The sequence below is a fragment of the Eschrichtius robustus genome, chromosome 15 (genome assembly GCF_028021215.1).
Source record: "Eschrichtius robustus isolate mEscRob2 chromosome 15, mEscRob2.pri, whole genome shotgun sequence".
NCBI classification, from domain to species: Eukaryota; Metazoa; Chordata; class Mammalia; order Artiodactyla; family Eschrichtiidae; genus Eschrichtius; species Eschrichtius robustus.
Window position 1 is genome coordinate 80,765,392 of NC_090838.1, and position 24,899 is coordinate 80,790,290.

The window sequence follows — 24,899 nt, forward strand, 5'->3', positions numbered from 1 at the left end:
CTCAAGTCCATTCTCTACATCTGCGTCTTTATTCCTGTCCTGCCCCTAGGTTCTTCATAACCTTTTTTTTTTTTTTTAGATTCCATATACATGTGTTAGCATATGGTATTTGTTTTTCTCTTTCTGACTTACTTCACTCCGTATGACAGACTCTAGGTCCATCCACCTCACTACAAATAACTCAATTTCGTTTCTTTTTATGGCTGAGTAATATTCCATTGTATATATATGCCACATCTTTAAACCTTTATTTATAAAACAGGCAGTGGGTGGATTCAGTTTGCCAACTCCTGGTACTGATGGACCTAAGGAAGTGGGCAAAAGCGTGAATATCTTTGTATTACATTTCAATGACCACATGAGAACATCTACCCACAGAAGAGCCATCAGACAGAACAACTCAGTCAGGTGATGTCAGCCAGCCTCTGTTTTCACCCATCCAAGTGCTGGCACAATCATCTCAGGAATGGAATAGGCATTGTGGAAGGATTGGTGGCTATTAATTAGCCCAGAAGCATGAGCTCCCACCCACCATAGCATTACTGCTATGCAATGCCCAATCTGCCAGCAGAGGCCAATGCTGGGTCCCCAGTATAGCACCATTCTTCAAGGAGACCAACCAGCCACTTGGAGCCAAGCTGACTATTGCACCCCTCTGGAAGGAGCATTGCTTCATCTTGACTGGAATTAACATATGTTCTAGATATAGTCTTGCTTTTCTGCCTGCGGTGCCTTCGGAAGCGCCCCATCTGATGACTTAAGAGTGATCTACCAGTAAGGAATTCTGCATAACATCACCTCTGATCAAGAAACCTAACTTACAGCAAGGGAGGTGGGGCAATCACCATATGACAATGGGATCCACTGATCTCATGCCACACATACCACAGCACTCAGAAGCTTCTGGACTACTAAAGTGATGGAACAGCCTTTTGAAGGAATAGCTGAGGTATTAGCTTAGAGATGATACTCAAAAAGAATGGGACATCATCTTCCAGGATGTAGTATATACCCTAAATCAATGTTCATTATATAGTCTTGTATCCACAATAGACAGACTATATGAGTTTGGAAACCAAGAAATGTAAGTAGGAGTGGCCTCACCTACTATCACTCTCATTGGCCCACCTGGGGGATTTGAGCTTCCCATCCCCTCAATTTTACGTTCCAGAGATCCAGGTTCCCAGAGGGGATTGCTTCCACCGGAGGACATAGTAAGTGTTCCCTATACTACTGTCCATCATCTTGGGCTCCTTGTGCCAAGAAATCAGCAAAAAAGGAAAGGAATAACCATACTGTCAGGAGTAATTAAATGTCTGTGATCATCAGAAGGAGATGGGGTTGTTGTTACTCAGTGGAGGTGGGGAGGAATGCATTTTGCACCCAAGTGATTGATTCACTGAGAAATCTCCTGGTACTCCCTGCTCAATATTTATGGTAAATGGACAGGGAAGCAGCCAAAGTCCAAGAAAAGTATGGTGACAATGGGCTCAAACTACCCAGTAATGAGGGTCTGGGCTACCCATCAGATAAGCCATCTAGATTGAAGATGAGAGAAATCTGGAATTTGAGACTAGAATGTGGCTAGACTAGAGATTGTGGCTTGAGACCAGCTGAAACAGTGAGGGCTATAGATGGTCCCACTAACCTTTCTCCCAAAAGTCTTCCCAGGAAAGAAGATTATTGAGAACCCTGGAGCTGTTCCCAGATGGAGTGAACTGACAATACAAAGGAAGCAGATCCAAGTGGTGCAAGGGATAGACTGTAGTGAATGCTGTGGTGTGCCACACAAAGTTCCCTCTTTAGGACTGAGATACTCATTTCCTCAGCTGCCAGAAGTACTGGCTGCCAATGGCTCACAGCTGCATCTTTCTCTAGAAATTGCTCTGGGCTAAAGAGAGCTGTCTTGCCCTACTCTGGTGGCAGCCCATATTCAATGACTAGTCAATGTTTAAGAGTACAAAGTCTGCCCCTCATCTCATTTGGGGGCAAGTCTAAAGGAATATTCTAGCTCTAGGGCTCCAGATCTAGGCATCAACTGAGTCCTCTGTTGCAACTACTTTGCAGTTCAACTTTTCCATCTAATTCAACCCTGCCTCCCTCCCTAACTTACCGATGTTGCTCCTAAGATCATTCCCTAACAAACCTGCACATAAATCTTCTCAGAATCTGTTTCCTGAGAGCCTAACCTAAGACTGCTCTTGTTGCTCTCACTCTCCCAGTCTCCCTCGCAGCTGTGATACAGGATATACAACCCAGGCTTTGAGAAACAGACATGTTCACTTTGGAACTGAAATGAAGATGAAGGCAAAGTAAAGGCAACTACAGAAAACCGAAAACTTTGAGAATTTATTGCCAGCAGACCTCCTCTGGAAGACACAAAGGGAATTTCTTTCTTTTTCTTTTTTTTAACTAATATTTATTGAATGCTTACTGTATAACTGGTATGGTACTAAGCTTTATTAAATGTTTATGTCATTTAATCCTTACCATGACTTTCTCCTGTGGGAACTTTTTTTTTTGGCCGCACTGCCCAGCTTGTGGGATCTTAGTTCCCCGACCAGGGATTGAACCTGGCCCCAGGAGTGAAAGCACTGAGTCCTAACCACTGGACCACTAGGGAATTCCCCAAAGGGAGATTCTTCAGGCAGAAGAAGAATGATCCCAAGTAAGAGCACGATAAAATAGGAAGTAATGAAAGGCATCAGCACAGGTAAGTATATGGGTAAATACGTATTAACGACTACTGACGTTTGAAACAATAATCTAATATTTGGTGTGGTTTAAAATATATTTAGAATTAAAATACATGACAGCAATAGCACAAAAGGCAGACAGAGGATAATGGAATTAAGCTGTACTAGGGTTAGCTGAGACATGGTAAAAGTACTAATTTAAGGTATACTCTAGTAATTCAAGGATGCATGTTGTCATCTCTAGGATGACATTCACAGAATCATTAAAGAATGTATTACTAACAAAGTAATGAACAATAAAGGAGAAAAATATTAAAGAACAAATGAGACAATAAATGCTTTAAGATGATAGATCAAAATCAAATGTATTTGTACCTTTATTAAATGTATATTATCTAAATACTCCAAATTTAGAGAATTCCCTGGTGGTCCAGTGGTTAGGACTCTGCACTTTCACTACTGAGGGTATGGGTTCAATCCCTGGTCAGGCAACTAAGATCCCACAAGCCACTCGGTGTGGCCAAAAAAAAAAAAAACCCAAAAAACAAAAACAAATTTAAAGATAAAATTCTTAGATTGTATTTTTAAAAAGTAACTATAGGGACTTCCCTGGTGGCACAGTGGGTGGGAATCCGCCTACCAACGAAGGGGACACGGGTTCAAGCCCTGGTCCGGGCAGATCCCATGTGCCACGAAGCAACTGAGCCCGTGTGCCACAACTACTGAGCCCGCGTGCCACAACTACTGAAGCCCAAGCCCTAGAGCCCATGCTCCGCAACAAGAGAAGCCACCGCAATGAGAAGCCCACGCACCGAAATGAAGAGTAGCCCCTGTTCACCACAACTAGAGAAAGCATGAGCGGAGCAACGAAGACCCAAAGCAGCCAAAAATAAATAAATTAAATAATTTTTTTTAAAAAGTAACTATACGCTTCTTACAAAAGCTACGCCTCTAACATGAGGATACAGTGGGTTGAAAGTAAAAGGATAAAAGAAGATAAAGGTGAAAACACTAACCTAAAGAAAGCTGATTCATCTATAGTAATATTAGACGAAGCAAACTTTAAAAAAATAATATTACTAGAAATATGAGAGACATTTCATAATTAAAAAGAGAAAGATATAATAATTCAAATTTGTATTTACCTAATAACATAGCTTCAGAATCTATGCAGGAAAAAAAAACATAACTAAAAGGAGCAATTGACAAAAACTACAAACATAGCTGGCAATTTTAACATATCTCTTTCTCTAAGTGATAGAACAAGACACACAAAATCAACAAGGAAACAAAAGACTTGAACAATGCAATTCACAAACTTGACATACATAGAATATTGCACCAACAACTGCAGAATCTCCATGCTTTTAAGTGCACATGCAAATTTCAAAGAACTGCCATGCAGAGTATGTTCCTTGACCACAGCAGAGATAAGTTAAAAAACAACTTAAAAAAGGAAAAAGAAAATTTGAAAATCTCCAAATGTTTGGAAATTAGGTGATTTTTTAAAAATATTTATTTATTTATTTAGGCTGTGCCAGGTCTTAGTTGCTGCACGCGGACTTCCTAGTTGAGGCATGCGAACTTCTCAGTTGCAGCATTCGAACTCTTAGTTGCAGCATCTAGTTCCCCAACCGGGGATCGAACCCGGGCCCCCTACATTGGGAGCACAGAGTCTTACCCACTGGGCCACCAGGTAAGTCCCCTAGATCAGGGGTCCCCAACCCCCGGGCTGTGGACTGTTAGCGGTCCGCAGCCTGTTCGGCACTGGGCTGCACAGCAGGAGGCGAGCCGCGGGCGAGTGAGTGAAGCTTCGTCTGCCGCTCCCCATCGCCTGAACAATTCTGCCCCCCCACCCTCCACCCACAGCCCATGGAAAAACTGTCTTCCATGAAACCAGTCCCTGGTGCCAAAAAGGTTGGGGACCACTGCCCTAGGTGATATGTTTTTAAAGAGAGAAGGTATATCATAGCAGTGAAAGGGGAACATCAGACATTAAACCTATTGACATTTAAAAAGTAAGAGGACATTATGAAGAACTCTGCCAATAAGTTTGAAAATTTAGATGAATGGACAGATTCCTTGAAAAACTCAACTTATGAAAACTGACATAATAAGAACCGAAAAATCTGAATAGTTTATTTATTTATTTATATTTATTTTTTGACCACGCTGCGTGGCTTGTGGGATCTTAGTTCCCAGACTAGGGATCAAACCCAGACCCACGGCAGTGAAAGCGCCGAGCCCTAACCACTGGACTGCCAGGGAAGTCCCTGAATAGTTCTATTATTATTAAAGGAGTAGAACCCATAATTTCAAAATTTCCCACAATATAAACTCCAAGCCCATGTGGCTTCACTGATCAATTCTTTCATACTTTTAAGGAACAAATAATACAATTTGGGGGATTGTGTTCCCTCAAAAAGATATGTTGTTGTTCTAACCCCTCGTATCTCAAAGTGTGACTTCATTTGGAAATCGGGTCATTGCAGATGTAATTAGTTATAGATGAGATCACATTGGAGTAGGATGAGCCCCTAATCCAATATGACTTGAGTCTTTATAAGAAGACAGTCATGTGAAGACACAGAGAATGCCACATGAAGATGAGGGCAGAGATTACATCGCTGTGTCTACAAGACAAGGAACAACAAGGATTGCTGGCCATCACCAGAAGCTAAGGGAGAAATGTATATTAGTTAGGGCTCTCCAAAGAAAACAGAATCCATAGGAATATAAACAGATATAGACATAGATAAATTGTTAGATCAATCGATCTATCTCTAGATAAATAGATACAGAGAGAGAGAAAAAGAGAGATGATTATGAGGAATTGGTTTTAGTGATCATCGGGGCTAAGACCCACCATCTACCATCTATAAGCTAGAGACCCAGGAAAGCTAGTGGTATAATTCCAATCCAAGTCTGAAGGCCTGAGGACCAGGGGAGCTGATGGTGTAAACCCCAGTCCAAGGGCCGGAGAAGGCCAATATTCTAGCTGAACAGGCAGGCTGGAAGGAACCGAATCCTCCTGTCCCCTGCTTTTTGATCTATTCAGACCCTCAATGGATTGGATGATGCCCACCCACATTAGGAAGGGAAATCTGCTTTACTGAGTCCACCAATTCAAATGCAAATCTCATCCAGAAATACCCTCATGGACACACCCAGAAATAATATTTAATCTGGGCACCCTGTGGTCCAGTCACGTTGACACAAAATTCACCGTCAGACCCAGAGAACAGACTCTCTCTCAGAGCCCTTAGAAGGAGCGAACTCTGCTGACACCTTAATTTTGGACTTCCAGCCTCCAGACCTGTGAAAGAATACATTTCTGTTGTTTTAAGCCACCCAGTTTGTGGCACTTTGTTAGGGCAGCCCTAGGATACTAATATACAATCTTATATAAACTATTCCAGAGAATAGAGAAAGCAGGCATAATTACCAACTCATTTTATAACACAAGATCAATATAACACAAGCTCAATATAACAAAAATCAACTGTATTTCTACATACCAGCAATAAATAATGAGAAAATGAAATAAAAGATACAATTTAGATAGTATTAAAATACAGCAAATACCTAGCAATAAGTTGAACAAAAGATATGCACATTTCTACATAGAAAACTACAAATTATCACCCACAGAAATTAAAGAAAACCTCAATTAATATGAAAAAGTAAAACTTTTCTGGTTTCATCAATGGGAAGACAATATTATAGAATATTAATTCTTTCCAAATTGATCAATAGATTCAGTAAACAAAGCCAATAAAAAAATTCCAGCAGATTTTTTTTGTGGAAATTAACATGCTGATTCTAAAATTTATATATGTATTAATCATGTTTTTTATTTTCTATATTTCATGACACTTTCATATCTTGGGGGCCTTGCTAATCCAGGAGAGACTGCCCTCCCAAGGCAAGCTAATTCCTAAAGATAGCAAATAACCCTCCTATGAATGAGCCTTTCATGTCCAAATCAAACAATCCAACACCCATACCCCCACAACTACCATCTTTACTAGGCTCTCACTGGGCTCTCATACACTAGGCCAATATTTCCTTGCCCTAATCACCCCAGAGCCAGGTACCAGATAACTCAAGACAGAGTCTATACACCAAAGCTTGCTGAAATTATTCAAGGAAGCCAATCTCAAACCTGCTAAGCCTGCTTACCCTGCCTCTCCCCTTCTTTCCCATGAAAACCACAAAAAAGATTCTTGCCCATGCTTTCTCCCTGTTCCTTCTGCCTCCTAATCAACCCTGGTGCTTCTCCATGTGGCCCTGTGTAGGCTGGCATGTCCCGCCCTCTTGGGACTGTGAGTAACAAACTATCTTTTCAAAGGAAGTCATCTCCTGATCTGTTGGGCTCACTATACAGCAATAATAATAATAAAACCTACATTTTAAAACAATATGGCATTTAAAAGGCCAAAAATAGCATAGATGATCTTGAAGAACAGTCAAAGGACTTTCACTAAGAGATTTCAAGACTTGTTACACATCCATAATGTGTCATGGGTGCTAGTTTAGGCAGATAGACTAAGGGAAAAATCTAGAGACAGACCCACACTTACACTTATGATAAAGGTGCCACTGCAATGAAAGGGGAAAGGATGGCATTGGCAACCATACGTGTGGAGGGGAGGACCGTGACCTCTAATTCAAGCCATACACAAAGATATATTTCAGATTGATTATAGATCTGAACTTAATGTAAAACAATATAGTTTCTAGGACATAATAGAGAATATTTTCATGACTTTGGTGTGAGCAAAGATTTCTTCAACAGGACCCAAAAGCACTAAAATAAAGGGAAAGAATGATAAAGTGGACTACATTACACTGAAGATTTCTATTCCTCACATGGCATCATTAGTAGAGTAAAAAGGCAAGCCACAGGCTAGAAGAAAATATTTGTATTAGACATGTCTGACAAGATCCTCATATCCAGAATATATAAAGAACTCATACAAATCCATAAGAAAAAAACAGGCAACCCAAGAGAAAGATAGGCAAAAGTCTTGAACAGGTACTTCATAAAAGAAAATATCCAAATAACCAAGAAGCATATGAAAAGGTAGTCAACAAAATTAGTCTTTGGGGAAATATAAATTAAAATCATAATGAGTTACTAATATACACCAACCAGAACGGCTAAAGCTATTAAAATATATACTGACAATACCAGGTATGGACAAGAATGTGGAGGAATGGAACTATTGTATACTATTAGTGGAAGTGTAAATTGGTGTATGACCATTTTGGAAAATTCACTGGCAAAATCTAACAAAGCTGAACAAATGCCTATCCCAAGATAAAGCAATTACACTCCTAGGACTCAATGGAAGTGAGTATCCAACGATGTAGAGAACAATGCTCATAGCAGCATCATTTGTATTGGCCAAAAAATGTGAAAATACTCAAACATCCATCAACAAAACAATGGTTACGGAAATTGTGCTGTGTTCATATGACATAATTTATACAGCAACTCAAAAAAGAGAAGAAAAACTACTGCTACATGCGATGACATGGATGAATCTCACAGAAATAAGGTTACGCAAAAGAAGGTAAAAATACTGTATGCTTCCTTTTATATGAAGTTCAAAAACAGGCAAAACTAATCTATGGTGATATGTATCAGAATCGGGACTACTTTTAGGGAAAGGTAAAGACTGAGAAGAGCATGAAGATTGTTCTTAACGCTCTAAATCTTCATCTTGGTGGTGGTTACACAGACGTGTTCCATTTGTGAAAATTCATTCAACTGTGCACTTACACTTTTTTGCAGTTTTGTGCACGTATGTTTAACTTCAATAAAAATTTACTTAATAAAACTCTTCCCTCCTTACTGATAACCCCAAAGCCCCTCCTGGTTTTCTTTAAATCAGTGACATATAGTTCTCTCAGTCATCCTTGGCTTAGAACCTGAGTCACACTAGATGATCCCCCTTTCCTCAGTATGCAAGTTCTTTTGACCTTTCCTTATAAATTTTCTTAGAGCCCCAGATCCCTCCCCTCAATCCAATCCCACTGGCCCACCCTAGTTCAGATCAAGCCAAAACAACTACATTAGCCCCTTAACTAGTCCCCTCCCTCTACTCACCCCTAGCCAATCTATCGTGCAATGTCCACTCAGTATAAGATTTGGCTCCAGAGGCAGCACATACATACATGAAAATATGATTCAGTTCAATATATATCAGTAAATGCCAAATTAGTGATACAGACAAAGGGACAAGAGTTGAGAGAAACCATAGTAGATTCTGAATAAATTCTCCCCTGCTACAACATAAGTTCCATGAGGACAGGGGTGTTTGGTTTTGTTTGCTTGTTTGTTTTTTTAATTGAAGTATAGTTGATTTACAATGTCGTGTTAGTTTCAGGTGTACAGCACAGTGATTCAGATATAGATGTAGATATAGAGAGATTCTTTTTCAGATTCTTTTCCCTTATAGGTTATTACAAAATATTGAGTATAGTTCCTTGTGCTATATAATAGGTCCTTGTTGGTTATCTGTTTTATATATAGTAGGGTGTACATGTTAATCCCAACTTCCTAATTTATCCCTCCTCCCAGGGGGATTTGGTTTTGCTTTATTTTGTCCATTGCTGTTTCCAGTGCCTCCTAGCACAATACCTGAAACGTAGTAGGTGAACAATAATTTGTTGAATGAATAAATTAGTGACTTAATATGGCCATTATTTCCACCATTCTATAACACCTCAGGACTTCCTCTAAGATGTAAGTTCATTTATACATTTGCTCATTAATTCAACATCTATTGATGAAGTGCTACATATGCACAGGATATGATTTATGCCCCAGGGAATTTGTAACCTGTCAGGGAGGTAAAACAAGGACAGCTGTGACTACTGTGGTAGTGCCCAGGCACAGCATCAGCTGACCCTCATTCTTTTTTTTAAATTATTGACGTACAGTTGATTTACAATATATTAGTTTCAGGTGTAGAGCAAAGTGAATCATACGTACATATGTGTATACATATATATTCTTTTTCAGATTCTTTTCCATTATGTTATTATAAGATATTGAATGTAGTTCCCTGTGCTATACAGTAGGCCCTTGTTGTTTATCTATTTTATATATAGTAGTGTGTATACGTTAATCCCAAACTCCTAATTTATCCCTCCCCGCCTTCCCTCTTTGGTAATCATAAGTTTGTTTTCTGTGAGCTGACCTTCATTCTTATCTTCCTCTGCCCCATCTAGTTCAACTGCAGATCCCAGGGAGACCTGCTGGCCTTCACGCCATGTTAAATAAAATATATAAAAATCATGTTAAATAAAATGATTTTATTTAACATTTCCTTATTTGGGGACCTTGAGGTTATTTCTAGCTTTTCACCGTGATAACGACACTTCTACAGGCTTCCTAGTGTACCTTGTTATTTCCTTAGTATAAAATCCTAGAAGCACAGAGGTGAGTCAAAGGGTTTACATTTTTTAAAAATTTTCATAGGTATTGCCAAACTTCCCTTCAGAAATGTTACACAAGAGCATGCCCAGCAGCTGTATGTTTCTCAGCACATGGGCCAGAGCTGGGTGTTGCTATTCTTTTCTACCTTTGCCAATCTGATAGATGAAAAATGGTATCTCTGTGCTGTTTCAATTTGTATTTCTTCGAGGTTGATGGGTGTGGTAGGTTGAGAATGGCTCACTCCCAAAGATCTGTGTACTAATCACTGGAAACTGTGAATATTACCTTAAAAGGAAATGGGGTCTTTGCAGGTGTGATTAAGTTAACAATCTTGATGGGGAGATTATCCAGGATGATCTGGGTGGGCCCTAAATGACATCACAGCGTCCTTCCTTGTAAGAAGGAGGCAGAGAGAGATTTGACAAAGACAAACGAGAAGGCCATGTGACCACAGAGGCAGAAACTGGAGTGATGAGATTGCAAGAATGCCGGCAGCTACCAGAAGCTGGAAGAGGCAAGGAGTATATTCTCCCTGGAGCCTCAGAGGGAACATGGCCCTGCCAACACCTTGATTTTGATTTAGTGAAACTCATTTCGGACTTCCGGCCTCGAGAACAGTGAGAGAATACATTTCTGGTGTTTTCAGCCACCAAGTTTGCAGTGATTTGTCACAGCAACCATGGGAAACTAATACGATAGGTTTTTCACATGTTTATGGGCCACATGAAAAAAACCTTCTGACTTTCAAAAACTTGTAAAAATGAAATATCATGCAATAATATGAACAGTATAATTCTATTTTCGTGAAAGTAAACCTGAATAATTGTATATGTGTTTACAAGTGTACACAACTGCCTAAGAAGATGTCTGGGAGGATGCACACCAAACTAATAACAGTGATTAACTGGAGGGAGGTGTGGGAAGGAGGTGGGGGAAAGAGAAACTTTTAGTTTTTTCTCAAGATGCATCTCTATTGTTTGAAGTTTTATGAAACTATATTCATGTACTAATTGTGTGAAAATATAGATAAGTCACATCTGCTTGCGGTAAACAATAAAATATGTAGAAAGTAGAAAACAAAACTGTCCCTCTCCTCTCAATTATCCCCCTTCCCAGAAATATTTATTGATCATTTGCCGTGCGTCTTCTCAGACTTTCTTTCCATGAAGAAGCAAACACAGGTATGTCATTTTTAGAGAACAAAAAAGAAGAGTGAGTACCATATACATTTTCACTTACGGGTGTTTCTCCAAAATCATTTTAGGATCCTTACGTGCAGGGGCCTCATTCTCCTGAGGTGGTTGTTGCACAGACTCTCACCGTAAGAAAGTCCCAGAACTCTTTTTTTCACCAACCTCCCTGCTGCTTTGAACTTTCTTGTATCTGTGAATTTGACCATATATATACACATCGCTGGTAAAACTCCTCTGCCAGTCGCGTTTAAAATAGTTTTTTAAGTACTCCCATTCTGCCTTCCAGTCTGCTTTTAAAACGGACGCTCTCACCAGTAGTTCCCCACCGTGGAGGACACAAGATCCACTTTTTCAAACTTTCCTGAACTGGGTGGAGAGATGATATTTTAATGTTATCACAGGAGGCATTTCTTTAAGCATGAGGCTGGTCGGGCATTTTTCATACGCTCATTGGCTCTCGAGGCAGCTTCGTGAACGCTTCAAAGGTCACCGGGCAGACAATCTTCCCTCGCAACGAACCAAATCCGAACTCTTTCTGAAACCAAGACCGTGAGTTATTCGATTAAGGACCTAGTCCGGAACTATGGGGCGAAGGTGATCTTTGGGATTTCAGCGTGGGTGACTCTGGACACTTGAACAAAGTCGGAAACCTGAACCGGGGCGGGGGGCGCGTTGGAACCCCACAGGAAAGAGGAGCGGGAGGCCGCCCGGCATATTCCGGGGTGCCATACATTTCCCCAATCCTCTGCCCTACGCAGCCGGCGAGGGCGACCAGGCCGGGAGGGACCCAGCGCTGCGAGGACTCCAGGCACCGAGAGTGTCCCCGGCCGGTCTGTGGGTCCGAAGCTTTCCCGCAGGGGGCAGTGCCGCCCGCCAGCGCGCGGATCCGGTGGGAGGGGGTGTGGAGCCGGTGCGGAGTTCTGGGGGTTCTCGGCAAGAAAGTTAGGGGATGCCTAGGGGTGGCGGCGGGACCCGAGCGGTCGGCCGGAGGGTGGGGACAGGGCCGCGGGGGTGCAGGGTAGGGCGCGGGGAGGGGGTCTGGGCGAGTCTGGGCGCGAGGGCGGTGCGAGCTGCGGGGAGGCGCAGCCCCGGAAGGTGTGAGCGAGCGGCAGGCGAGTGTGAATGCGAGTGTGTGCGCGCCGGAGCTCTCCGGGTTCTGCGAGGCGCGCGGGTGTCAGCTTGCAGCGGGGCTCCTCCCTCCGGCCCCCCTGGCCCGCGCGCCGGTCCCTCCTCCCTTTCCCCGCTCGCCCCTCCCCGGCGGGCCAGGCGCTGGGACACCCCGGCGGAGCAGGCGGCGGCGGCAGCGAGTTGGGGAGCCCCGGGCTCCGCGCTGCCGGTGGGGCCCGAGCCGAGCTGCCCCCGCCCCGGCCCGGCCGCGCCGGCCCAGCTTCCCTCCGGGCCACGCCCTGTCAAACTTTGTTGCTGCGGCCGCCGCGGCGGCGAGCGGAGCGGGCCGGCCAGCGGGAGGGAGGGAGGGGCGGGCGCCGGGCCGGGTGCGGGCGGCGAGGGGCTCCGAGAGCGGCGGCCCCGGCCCGCGGCGCCACCATGCCCCAGCTCGGCGGCGGCGGCGGCGGGGGAGGCGGCGGCGGCGGCTCGAGCGCCGGGGCGGCCGGCGGAGGGGACGACCTCGGGGCCAACGACGAGCTGATCCCCTTCCAGGACGAGGGGGGCGAGGAGCAGGAGCCGAGCAGCGACAGCGCCTCGGCGCAGCGGGACCTGGACGAAGTCAAGTCGTCCCTGGTCAACGAGTCGGAGAACCAGAGCAGCAGCTCGGACTCGGAGGTGAGAAGGCTTCCGCGGCCGCCCCCGGGGGACCCCAGCCCCGCGCTCCCTCACCCGCCTTCGCCTTTGTGTCTCCTCCGCAGGCGGAGAGGCGTCCGCAGCCCGCCCGGGACGCTTTCCAGAAGCCGCGGGACTATTTCGCCGAAGGTAAGTGCCGGCCCCCGCAGCCCCCACTCCCGGCCCCGCGGCGCTCGGCGCCTCATCTCCGGCCGCTCTCGGTACCCCTTACCCCCGTGGCCGTGCCCATGCTCTCCGCCCCTGTCGGCCTCAGCAGTCCTGGGGTGCGCGTGGGGGGCGCTCGGGTCCCCGGTCCCCACTCCGGGTCCCCAGCCGCGGGGCTGTCCCGGGGACCCCGACCTCACCCCCTCCGTGGTCTTGCCCGCAGTGAGAAGGGCCCAGGACGGCGCGTTCTTTAAGGGTCCCCCCTACCCTGGGTACCCGTTCCTGATGATACCGGACCTGAGCAGCCCGTACCTCCCCAACGGACCCCTGTCTCCGGGAGGAGCGCGCACGGTGAGTGCCCGTCCCGCTGCGCCGGGGCGGGTGGGCGGCCGGGGCCCGCGAGATGCGCCCCCGGGCTCGGCGACAGGGTGGGGGATGGGGGATGGTACCGTCCCGTGAGGATCCTGGGCAGAACTTGCTTACGGGGTTGAACTACTCTGGCGGTCGAGGGTTAGGCTGCGCTAGGCAGTGCCTGCATGAAAGGAAAGTGCAGGCACTTTCTCCCCTTTTGCTGGGGAGCGGCTTTGGGGTCCACTTCTGGGGTCCTCCTTGGTCTCCAGAATTCTTTGCTCGCACTAAAGGGAAACTTGGATTTGTGCCGGTTGGGCGGGGGTGTGTGTGGGGGGGTCTCGCTTCCTTCCTGGAAATCGGTCAGCTTTCCCTGGCAGTTGGGCAGTGGGGCCGGGGGAGCTGGGTTGGCGACGTTGCCCCTCGACTCCAGTTTCGCTGGGCGGCTGTGAGTTGGTTCCTAAGAAACCCAGTATTCGTGGCGGGTTATTCACACAGACCCCTCCCCACCCCCAGCCCTCGCGCGGGGGCCTCAACTTTTCTGTAAGGCTCGGGATTTTAAACTCGCCGAGATGATTTCGAGAGCGAATCGAGGCATTCTTCAAGTTGAGGAACTTGGCTTTTTCGCCCTTTGTTGCCGGCTTTTCTCATTTAAAGCGAGCGCTGCGACACTTTAAACCTGTTAATGGGCGCGCATTGTGTGCTGCGCGCTGGCATTTAGAGCCGTGATTAAGCAAATTGACCGGGCCTCAGACGACGTGCAAATGAGGGCGGATTCCTTCGCCCCCTCCCTGGCTCTAACTCCCGCCCCCCGCGTCGCGAGGGGCACAGCCTGGGGCTGGCCAGGCTTTTTTTGTCCCCTGAGTTGCCACCCCACCCGAGGGCCCCCTGCCCAGGTGCTAGGTCCGATGGCAGATCTTGGGTGAACACCTCCTACTATGCGCCAGGCTCTTGCGCGCTGCTGCTTGGGCGCCCGCACGCTGTAGTGGTTCTCTGCTCCCTGCCCGGTTTCCCAGTGCCCTCCAATTCGTGCTGTTTTGATTCGGGGTGGAAGGTGTTTGGCGCCTTAAGAGCTGACCCGACAAACTCACTTTATGCTCAAGTTGTCCTTAAATAACAATCATAGTTAAAGGGCTGCCTGGGAAACGCTGGTGCTGAATGGACCATCCCTGCTGTCATGGTACAGCGGTCGGTGGAGAGTGGAGACATCTGCCGCCGGTTCAGTGGGGCCGCTCTGCCGGCCGGTTGGGGTGTGGGCGTGGAGGTTGGGGACTCTGGCCAACCGAGAGCAGAGTGGAGCCGCACAGCCCTCTCCTTTCAAGCAGGGAAGACCCTGCACCTTTGGCCCTGCCTTGGTGTATCCTGGGAACTCCCGAACGTAAGTCCTAAATATGAGCTGGATACGGGCATCTGGCTGTTGCTTTTTCTCATTCATATTAAAAGAAAAATGTGTGAGTAGAAGTTGAGCAAAACAAACTGCAGTAACGTTGTTCAGGTTTTCACAGATTATCTTCCGTGTTCGCAGATGTGGCTCAGTTCTGAAAGTTTTAGTAGGGTTTCTGTACCTGTGTGTGTGGAAAGGTAGGTCACTACACTATCAGAGTCCCTTTTCTCCATTTTACCTTTAGTTGTCTGGGAAAAGGAGTTTGGCATTTCTGTGAGTCAGCACTGATCCATGTCCTGGTGCAGATAAAGTCGCCAGAAATGTTCCAAATAATGACCAATTATTTCACTCAAGCTAGCTATTCCTTTCCCCTTTCTCACCAGGGCATTTTGATTCTTCCTCTTTGAATGGTGACAACTGCCTGTCTTCATATGCTGCTCTTCCCCTCCCCCTCAGGAGCCCAAATGGGACAGATTTTGTTTGTGTCAGTCCCCTACTTTCTTCTACCATCTTCTACCACCCTTCATTCTTTCTACCATCTTACATGTTCTTTTGCCTAAGAGCTTCCAAAGGCTGCTTCTTTTTCATACTGGCAATTCCTGATTACTGCATCCAGGCCTGCATGGGATTTTTGGAGCCCTCCTTGAGGAAGCCAACCTTTCCCCTCTGCATGCTTTTGCCTGTCCCTGCTTATTCCTGCAGCTGTTCCCTGCCTGAGCCCATGTCACTATCCTCCTTTTTGAGCCTCCAAGAACACTCACCCTCTCCCTGTTGATCCTTCATACGGGACTTAGTATGTCCTGTCTCACTCTCCTGTTTCCATCTTGCCTCCCTGATGAATTGCCCTTGCAGAAAAGTAAGTTCGATGCCCCCATTGTTTCTGCGCCCCTTATGTGTCTGTCATTGTATTTTGACCTGCCTGGTTACAAAATTTATTGAAGTTTCCTGCAGTTAGATCAGCTCAGTAGAACCTGCTAATTTGACTCTATCCTTGGGCGTCAATGGCTGTTAGGAAAGCAAAGGAGGAAACACTTAAGCACTTGATTGTCTGGACTGTAGGATTGAGATGATGCTTTTCCTCTGGATGATTATATTAATGTAACTAATGTGATTCTTACTGTAGGCAAACTATAGGTGCAGACAGAGTGGCCCTCTGTAGGGGTCCCTGCCTGGTAAAAGGAATGTATTGATAGATAGATATGGGGGGGAGAAGGGGGAGGAAGGTGGCTGAAGGGTGAGGGGGGTGGTGGATTAAATGATCTGGTCTCTCTTTTAGCAGCCTAGGTCGTTTTTGGTTTCACATCTAAATTTCACAACCTTAGTCCTTGCTGCTCTAAGGCCTATAAGTGGTATAAAATTGGGTGACCTTAGTTCTCTTATGCCCTAACACTTTCTGGAAATACCAAGCCAGAGGCAAACGTGAGGTTTGGCTGGAGTGTTCTCAGGGTATTAATTGACCCTAGGAATAGTATTAATTGATCCTAGGAATAGCAGCAGGGCTGCAGCACCCTCACCCACTGGCAAAATTCCTTCTGGGACAACTGGGGGCCGGCCAGTCCTCCAGTCTGGCCATCTCCTCCCCATGCGTTACGTTTGCCCTCCACTCTGGTTTGGCTGGGAGGCTGGGAAGTGGCTTCTTCCTGAGGCTCTTTAGAGAAGAGGTCCCCTTAACCCGGGGTGTGTGCCAAGCCTCGGAGCCGTGATTCATTCTCATCTGGAGCTCTGGGGAGAGGGGAATAACGGCCACAGATCACCTTTCACTCCTTACAGTAGTCACACGAAATTATACATTCATTCATGAAAAGCCTTCACCAGTTCACTAAACCACCTTGGTGCTGTTGACTAGGATTTTGTTAGGAAAATGTAAGTCAGCACAGAAGAAAACGGATGTCAAAAATAGTTGGACTAATCAGAGCCAAAAAGAAAATGCAGCATGTGGTTCAGTGAGTGAGCAGCAAAGTGATAGGCGTTTGACCGTGACCACAATGTGAGTGCTAATGACATTTTGGAAAAGAGCACTTACAGGTAGAGTTGCTGAGGAAATCTATAGTTTTGGGTCCAGTGTATAAATTTTAGAGCTGCCGTGGTGCAGCTCAAGCACCAAGTTATTCATAGATTTCTCAGACCATCACAACTCAAATTTCTGTAGGAAATTACTCTGTCCTCCAAACATGAGCCTGTTTTTAAGTCCTTCGCATCCCACTGCTTCCCATGGGCAGTCCTGCTGATATCCTGGGTGCTCCTGTTTCCTTCCTGACACAAAGGAGCCCAAGCAGAAATCTTTGTGTATGTATAGAGAAGTTTTCTGGTTTTTAGGAGTTGTATGTAGAAGCCAAGTATTGATAAAACCTCTTCTTTTGGAAGATCAGTATAAACATGCTGCTTTTGGGAAAGTTCTTTTAAGCCATTTCATCTAAATATAACTTCTGTTCTATTTTTCTCTAAATATAACTCAGGGTTTAATGAGGGCTTTTCACATGGAATGAGCATTTACGAGGGCCCTGCCTGCGTTGCTGAAGTTTTGGCACTTAGATTTCTGGGGTGACAATTGATGACAAACTCTGTGGAGGGACTCAAACCCTGTCAGTCCTTTTTCTTTGGGTGGGTGGATCTGACAGAATACCTGCTTGCTCTGTTACAATTTTGGAAAGGTTTAGGTTGGTCTCATTCTTCAGTGATCTTACTTCTGGGGAATCTTGAAAAAGTAGGCCAGCACATGTACACACACACACACACACACACACACACACACACACACATCTAACCTTCAATACAGAGTGTTCCAGCCTTTACAGTGATGTGCAAAGTTACCCAAAAAATTGTGGCATAAAAAGGAATTTAAATGATTAACTCGTTGGAAAATCCATAACGTAAAGATCCTATATTCCAACTTAGAGTCAATTTTTACTTGCTAAAACTGGGAAAATTCAGATTGGCATCCTTAAGATAAAAGTCATAACTCCTTGACTTCATCTGATATTTATTGTAGGCCTATCATGGGCAATGACTAAGAGACTGTGAGAGTTAGGATGAATTAGACCCAGCTTTGCCCTGAAGGACTTAAAAATCGAGTTAGGAAGAAGTAATGTTAGTACAAACCACTATAACAGGAAGTCCACGTTAAGGGTCAATAAAACTCAGAGAAGAATTTTCAGAATAAAAAGAATAGAAAAATTGTCTTGGGCTGGCATGGTCAAGGAAGGCAGGTAAAGGAAATTGTTTTAGACTAGTCCCTGAAACTCATCACTCTTTAATTCAAAGTAATTTTTGTTAACTATAAAAAATTTAAACAGTACAATGGTTTTTAGAGTGAAAAGTGGAAGTCCTGCACGTACATCTGAAGGTAGAAGCCAGCACAGGGAGAGCAAAGGCATGGAGTGGGGTAGAAGTTCAGGGCCATTTGGGGGTAATGCAAGTTTTTCCATTTGCCTGGAAGGATAAGGGGCCAGACCTTGAATGCCAGTGAAGGAATCTGGCCTTATTCAAGAAGCAGCAGGGTACCATCCAACGTTCTGCTGGGAAATAATGTGACTCTCGTACATGTGCTTAAAAGGATAATAGTGATTGTTGGGAGAGGACCTGGAAGGAGCTAGAATGCTTGGGAGACTCACAGGAGTCCAGGGGTGAGGTGAAAGGGGCTTAAGAGTATCTGAATGGAAAGGAAGGGTAGGATGAGGGAGACTGGCATGGTTGCTTGAATTTGTGTGGGAAGAGGTGGCAGATGGATGGAAGGGAGGGAGGGAGGGAGGGAGGAAGGGGCTGATGTCACAGTTAACTCCTGGTGTCTGAGCCTGGGAGACTTGCGGTGTGACTTCTGGCAAGTGGGGCCCTGGCCCTCCATCTTTGCCTCCCCAGTGCTGGACAGATGCTTATGAACTATTTTAGCAATAACAGCCCGCACGGTTTGTCAGAGGGTCTCACTTAGAGGAACTGCTAAGTCTCATTGTAGAGGCACTGGGTTTGAGGGGATATTGAGGGAATAGTTGAAACTTCAGCAACAGGATGATGCAAGGGAGCAGAAGAAAGGAAGGGGATGCTCAGAGCAGAGAAGTCACTGAGGGAGGATGGAAAGGAGTCTCTGCCAAGGTGGGAGGAGAGCTTAGGTGCTGCGACTGCACGGAAGCTGGAGGGGAGGAAAGGGGGGTGGGGTGGTCCTTAGTGTCAGATGCCACAGAGAGAGGGGAGAAGAGGATTGAGGAGTCAAAAGGAGCTTTGGGAATTCACTAATCAGGAAGTAATGGGTGCGTGCAGAGAGCAATATTCCAGGCAAGTGATGATGAGAAAGGTAGGCAGGCAGAGATACTAGCTTCAGGCTTCTCCGTCGGGTGTCAAGGTGCTATAATCAGGACTGGTCCTGCCGTGTGGCCCGTCCCTCACTCCTCAGCCAGAACCCACACCAGACTCCCACACATGCAAGCAGCCTCCTACCTTACACATTTCACTTTCTATCTACCGTAACCTGGAAGGTGTTGGTCCACGAACAGCAGGTATTGTTCTCCTGACTTTGCAGGTGAGCCCAAGCGTTGAAGAAGGGGATGTAGAAAAATGCAGAGGTGGAGCTGTAGAAATTGAGGGGGAGTGCATTGGTTGGCTAGATGACTTTGGGATTATCAGTAAAAACCAAGAGCAAGTTGGCTGGGGTTTTGTTGGCAGTAGGGAGACCACAGGCCCTTCCTCTGTACCCAGTTATAAAGCCAAACTTTTTGGGAACCTTTTAGCTACATGTTAATAATGAGATGTTTGTGCATTGATTGAAAGATATGACACACTTGGGAAATTTTTCCTCTTTTTATTTTCTGGAGCTGGCTGACTTTGAAGGGGGATAGAGGTGAGGATCAAAACACAACTCATTTTCAGTCAGGGACAGATGTTGGCATGTGTTAAGTTATTGGGTATGGGAAAGGACTGAAAAAAAAAAGCATGTAGAGAATTACCCCATATTGGCTAATCTAATAATGTATTTTTAGAGGAGGTTTTTATATGTCCCATGTGTTACTGTATCCTCCCAAACTGGATTGGATTTAGGGAGCAGTGAAATAATTGCAGTTTCCAAAACCTTGGCATTTGGGAATGAGGGGACATGGGGGGAGTGAAGGGGGCTTGCCTTTTCCTCTATACTCTGTGTGCTGCCCAGGGAACAACTCTGGGGCACTGGGCAGCTTCTTTCTGAGATGCTGAGTTATCCCTCAATTGCCAGGTAGCTTTAAGGTTCTAAAGGTTTTAGGTTCAGAATCCTAAGTCTTTCCTTTTCATTATGTGTATAGCTTACAGATTTTCATGGGAAAATGACCTTTTAGCTTAGAAATACACTTCAAAGTTTGAAAATTAGATCATAAAAATGTTTTCTTGAACATGACCCTTTTCATGAGATTTTGTGGAAGTAGTAAGGGATGATAATTCCAGTTACCTGGAGTCCTCAGGACAGGAAATGAAGTCACACATACACTTTCAAACTGTTACAGCAGTTTAGAAATCTGTTTCATTCAAGAGGAGGAACAAAAAAGACTCCAAGTGTTCACCCCAATTGTGGAAAAAATAAGTGTAAACAAAAAATTCACAAAAGAAGAAACTACGAATGCCTACTCATTATGTGAAACTATGTTCAACCTCCCAGGTAGTCAGAAATGTTAAGAAAGATAAGCACTGTTTTTTGGCCACCAAATTAACAAAGGTTTTGTCTTACTAAGACTGTTCAGTGCTGGCAAATGTACGGTGAAGTGCGTGCTCTTAGTTGCTGTTCTTGAAGGGTGTTGACAGCCCACCCCATTGGGAAAGCACTTGGCAATGGTTGCTAAAACCTTAACATTTGTCATTGCTTCTGACCTAAGAAGTAGATACTTGCTATTCCCATTTTGCTGCTGGGCAGACAGACTTGTAGAGGTCAAGTATCTTGTTCAGGGTCACGCAGCTAGTCATCGACAGCACAAAGATTTTAAGTTGGTTGTGAGTGCAAAGTCTGGGTCTTCCCATTTCATCCTTGTGACTTTCCACGCATGCCTGATGTCACTAGCTCCTCCCCCTCTTGGGAGAAGGGCAGCTGACCTTTGTCTCCCAGTTCAGAAATCCTGACGTGAGTTACCAGTCAGGGTGGAGGGCAGGTAGATTTGTTCCAACTTTACACATCGGACCTGGGAAGGTACCTTCCCAAATAAACAGTTGTGTAAGTGAGTGAGCGGCTGTGGTTGAAGTTCTTCGTCCAGTACTATCCGTGCTCCACAGGCGTCAAATAACCTTCAGGTGGCAGCCCCAGGAATCTTACCGCCACATTACCTTCCTTCAGAGAAAAAGTGGTTATCCGCTGACGGAGACATGAACTGTTCTGAACTGGGGGACTGTTTTTTCCTGTTGAGATCGGTGAGGTTGGAAGAATACACAAGTGTGTCTTTGGGGTGGAAGGAGGCGGGAGGAGCAGGCTTGCTCGCTACCCCTGCAATTTGGATTACAGCGTAGTTCGGTTAACAAACCAAGCTCTGGTGAACCGAGTATGCAAATATTATTTCCTTACTGTGCATTTTATAAAATATTTTATAAATTGGTTGCTTTTGTTAAAGTTCTTTATAAGTTAAAAATCAGTCCCAATCACCTGTAACTCTTTGAGGAAATTGACTGTTAAAGAAATAAATACTAAATTTTTACACAGAGAATTGCAGAGAATGTGTTAGTACCCACCACCACCCCTTTTCTGTGTGTGTGTGTGTAAGATAGTTTGAAATTAGGAATCAGGTAATTTGATACCTTTTTATTCACTTACAAATTTATCTTCCAGGTGGTCTCTTTCTGAAAACAGTAGCATGGTGGAAAGAGTAATAAGGGGCTTCCAAGTATGGTTAATAGAAGTTGGGGAGGCACCGGGGGTCCTATCTAAGCCCTCTTGGAGATCTGCATATTACAGGGCATTAATCTTGGCGAGATAAATGTCTTATATACTTTATAACATGAATGGGGCCGTTATTTGTAGGAATATCTATAGAAAGTGTGTTGTGTGGAAAAACAAAGATGTAAATCTGAGATAGTAACTGTGATTAAGAAGTAGATGGATCTGATGATAAGAAAGAAAAGCAAAAGAAGTAGGAATGAGCAGTATGAAAAGTTGTTTGTGATTGACATGTACACACTACTGTATTTAAAGTAAATAATCAACAAGGAAAAAAAAAAGAGAAAAGAAAAGCTGATCAATTTACAAGTCCAGATTTGTTGGCAGCAGTGATTTCTGATATTTAGGACTATACTGTTTCCATAAATTCCAAAAATGATATACCAGAGTCACTAGAGTCAGCTGGATTTATAAGACATACCTTCTAGGAGTGCATTGGGGGTTCCTCCCTGAGATTCTTGTGTAGGGACTCCACATGGGTACCCTGCAGCCCTCTGAGCTAGAAGGGACCATCCAGCTCACCCCAGTGGTGAGGAACACAAGCGCAGGGAGATTGTAGACTTGCCCAAGATCAATTATTTTTTTTAAAAAATATTTATTTATTTATTTATTTATTTATGGCTGTGTTGGGTCTTCGTTTCTGTGCGAGGGCTTTCTCTAGTTGCGGCAAGTGGGGACCACTCTTCATCGCGGTGCGCGGGCCTCTCACTGTCGCGGCCTCTCTTGTTGTGGAGCACAGGCTCCAGACGCGCAGGCTCAGTAGTTGTGGCTCACGGGCCCAGTTGCTCCGCGGCATGTGGGATCTTCCCAGACCAGGGCTCGAACCCGTGTCCCCTGCATTGGCAGGCAGATTCTCAGCCACTGCGCCACCAGGGAAGCCCGCCCAAGATCAATTATGAGTGATGGAAACAGGACTAGAGTTCAGCTGCACCCCCTGGAGCTTTACCCTCTCCACTACTCAGGGAGATCCACAGCAACCCTGGCAGAAAGCCATGCTATGGAGAAAATGCACCTCAAAGTATTTCTTTATTAAACTAGAACACCTGACCCCTGATAAATGATTCATAGACATTTGTTGAATGTTGACAGCATGAATATTTAAACATTATATTTAAAAAAAACAGCCTTGTAGGCACCTGCGGTGTTCCAGGGTGCTATATCACACCACTTACAACTGTTACCACATCTGCTAGTACAATCTGTTTTATCCACGAGGAAGCTGAGCCTGAGAGAGTAAGCGAGGGGTCCAGAGACACCTCTCCAGAAGGTCGTAAAGCCATCGTTCCAATCACAATGCTGCAATCTCCCCTCTACTGAAAGTGGACAGCCAAATTAATGTGAAAATGCTATTTGGAGCAAGATACAAAGAGATGGTGTGCGAATAAAAAATGGCTAATGAGCAACATCTCTGCATTCATTCTCTTCAGTGGCCTTCCCAGCCCTTTAACAGGAGGAACTTTTAATCACCGCTTCTGCCTGGGGTAGAGTCAGAGCCTTAATGGTTGGTGTCTTTATAGTTCCAGAGATGGTATTTATTGCGATCTTAATCTTCCTTTGCTTTTCTGTGCTGTGCAGCTCCATGTAATCTATGTTCTTCCCCTTCAGTTTCCCTTGTGTTTTCTTCTGACATCTTGAGGTACTAAACTTGGATCCTTAGATACCACAATATGCAATATTGGTATGTGCATCTGTTGACTTGGTCTACTGCCTGCTTCCACTCCTGACCAGCCCCACTTGCTTGTACATGTGTGAATATTAGTTTGTATGTAAATTAGATACAGTCATTGCTTATTAATCATATCATCTATTTAAACATTTCCAGGCGGGATACATAGAGGAGAGGTATAGCGGGAGTCTTAGAGATTCGTGAGATGAAAACGCTTCGTACTTCTACTTTACAACATAAGCGTTTCTGTTAATTAAATGATTGTCGGGGAGAGAGACATTGGTCTGAAGCTTTGGAGTGGGAAAGAGATCATCCTCACGGGCATGTTCCCAGGCCCTCCTAAGGAAAGTTAATGCAGGAAGAGGAGGGGATGGTGAGAAAGTCCAGAGGTGGGGAGAACACCTTAGTAAGCTGCTCCTTTGAGCTTGCACCAAAAGAGAGGAGAGAGGAATGGTGGAGAGAAGCCCGAGGCTTGAGGGGTAGAAAAGCATATTCCACTGACCGTGATATTTGTGGCTAAGGGGTCTGGGACTAGGATTTGGCCACAGTCAGTCAGACCTTGGACCCTAGCCCAGCCATGGTCTGGCTGTGTACCCCTGTGCCCCAGGGCACTCTTAGGCAAAATGGGGATAGTGGTAGTGTTTGAGGGTCACTGAATTACATTTTGGCTGAGTGCACTGTGTTTTAAAACCAGGATTTTTCCAAGGCTAAAACTAAATATCATAGGATGAATCTCTGAGATATAGAAAGAAATCAGAAATGTCATCAAAATAATTTACAGTATTATTACAACTTGATTAAGATGTTTAGTGACCAAAAAAAATTTTTTAAACACATTTTTTAAAATAAATTTATTTATTTTATTTATTTATTTTTGGGTGCATCGGGTCTTCGTTGCTGCACGGCCTTTCTCTAGTTGTGGTGAGCGAGGGTCTCTCTTTGCTGCCGTGCACGGGCTTCTCATTGCGGTAGCTTCTCTTGTTGCAGAGCACGGGCTCTAGGCGCGTGGGCTCAGTAGTTGTGGTTCATCGGCTCTAGAGCGCAGGCTTAGTAGTTGGGGTGCACGGGCTTAGTTGCTCTATGGCATGTGGGATCTCCCCGGAAAAGGGCTCGAACCTGTGTCGCCTGCATTGGCAGGTGGTTTCTTAACCACTGTGCCACCAGGGAAGCCCTAAAATGTCTTCTGTAGTAAAAAAAAGAAAAAAACTAAAAAATTTTGCTGGGTCTGGGGGATGTCTGGAATGGCCCCAAGACCTGTGCTATACTTAGTTGTCATGTATCTTTAGTCTCCCTCAGTCTTTTTTTTTTTTTTTAGAGATTTATTTATTCATTTTATATTTTATT

The 24,899-nt window shown here is 45.1% G+C and overlaps 1 protein-coding gene across 1 annotated transcript in view; it reads left to right on the forward strand.

Annotated features, from left to right (window-relative positions):
* Nucleotides 1-12,884: 12,884 nt before the first annotated feature.
* TCF7L1 (transcription factor 7 like 1) overlaps nucleotides 12,885-24,899 on the forward strand; it is a 158,191-nt gene continuing 146,176 nt past the window's right edge. The window contains exons 1-3 of the mRNA XM_068564300.1: nucleotides 12,885-13,121; nucleotides 13,205-13,268; nucleotides 13,507-13,634. Of these exons, the coding sequence (XP_068420401.1) occupies nucleotides 12,885-13,121; nucleotides 13,205-13,268; nucleotides 13,507-13,634 (429 nt within the window). The remainder of the gene's footprint in view (nucleotides 13,122-13,204; nucleotides 13,269-13,506; nucleotides 13,635-24,899) is intronic.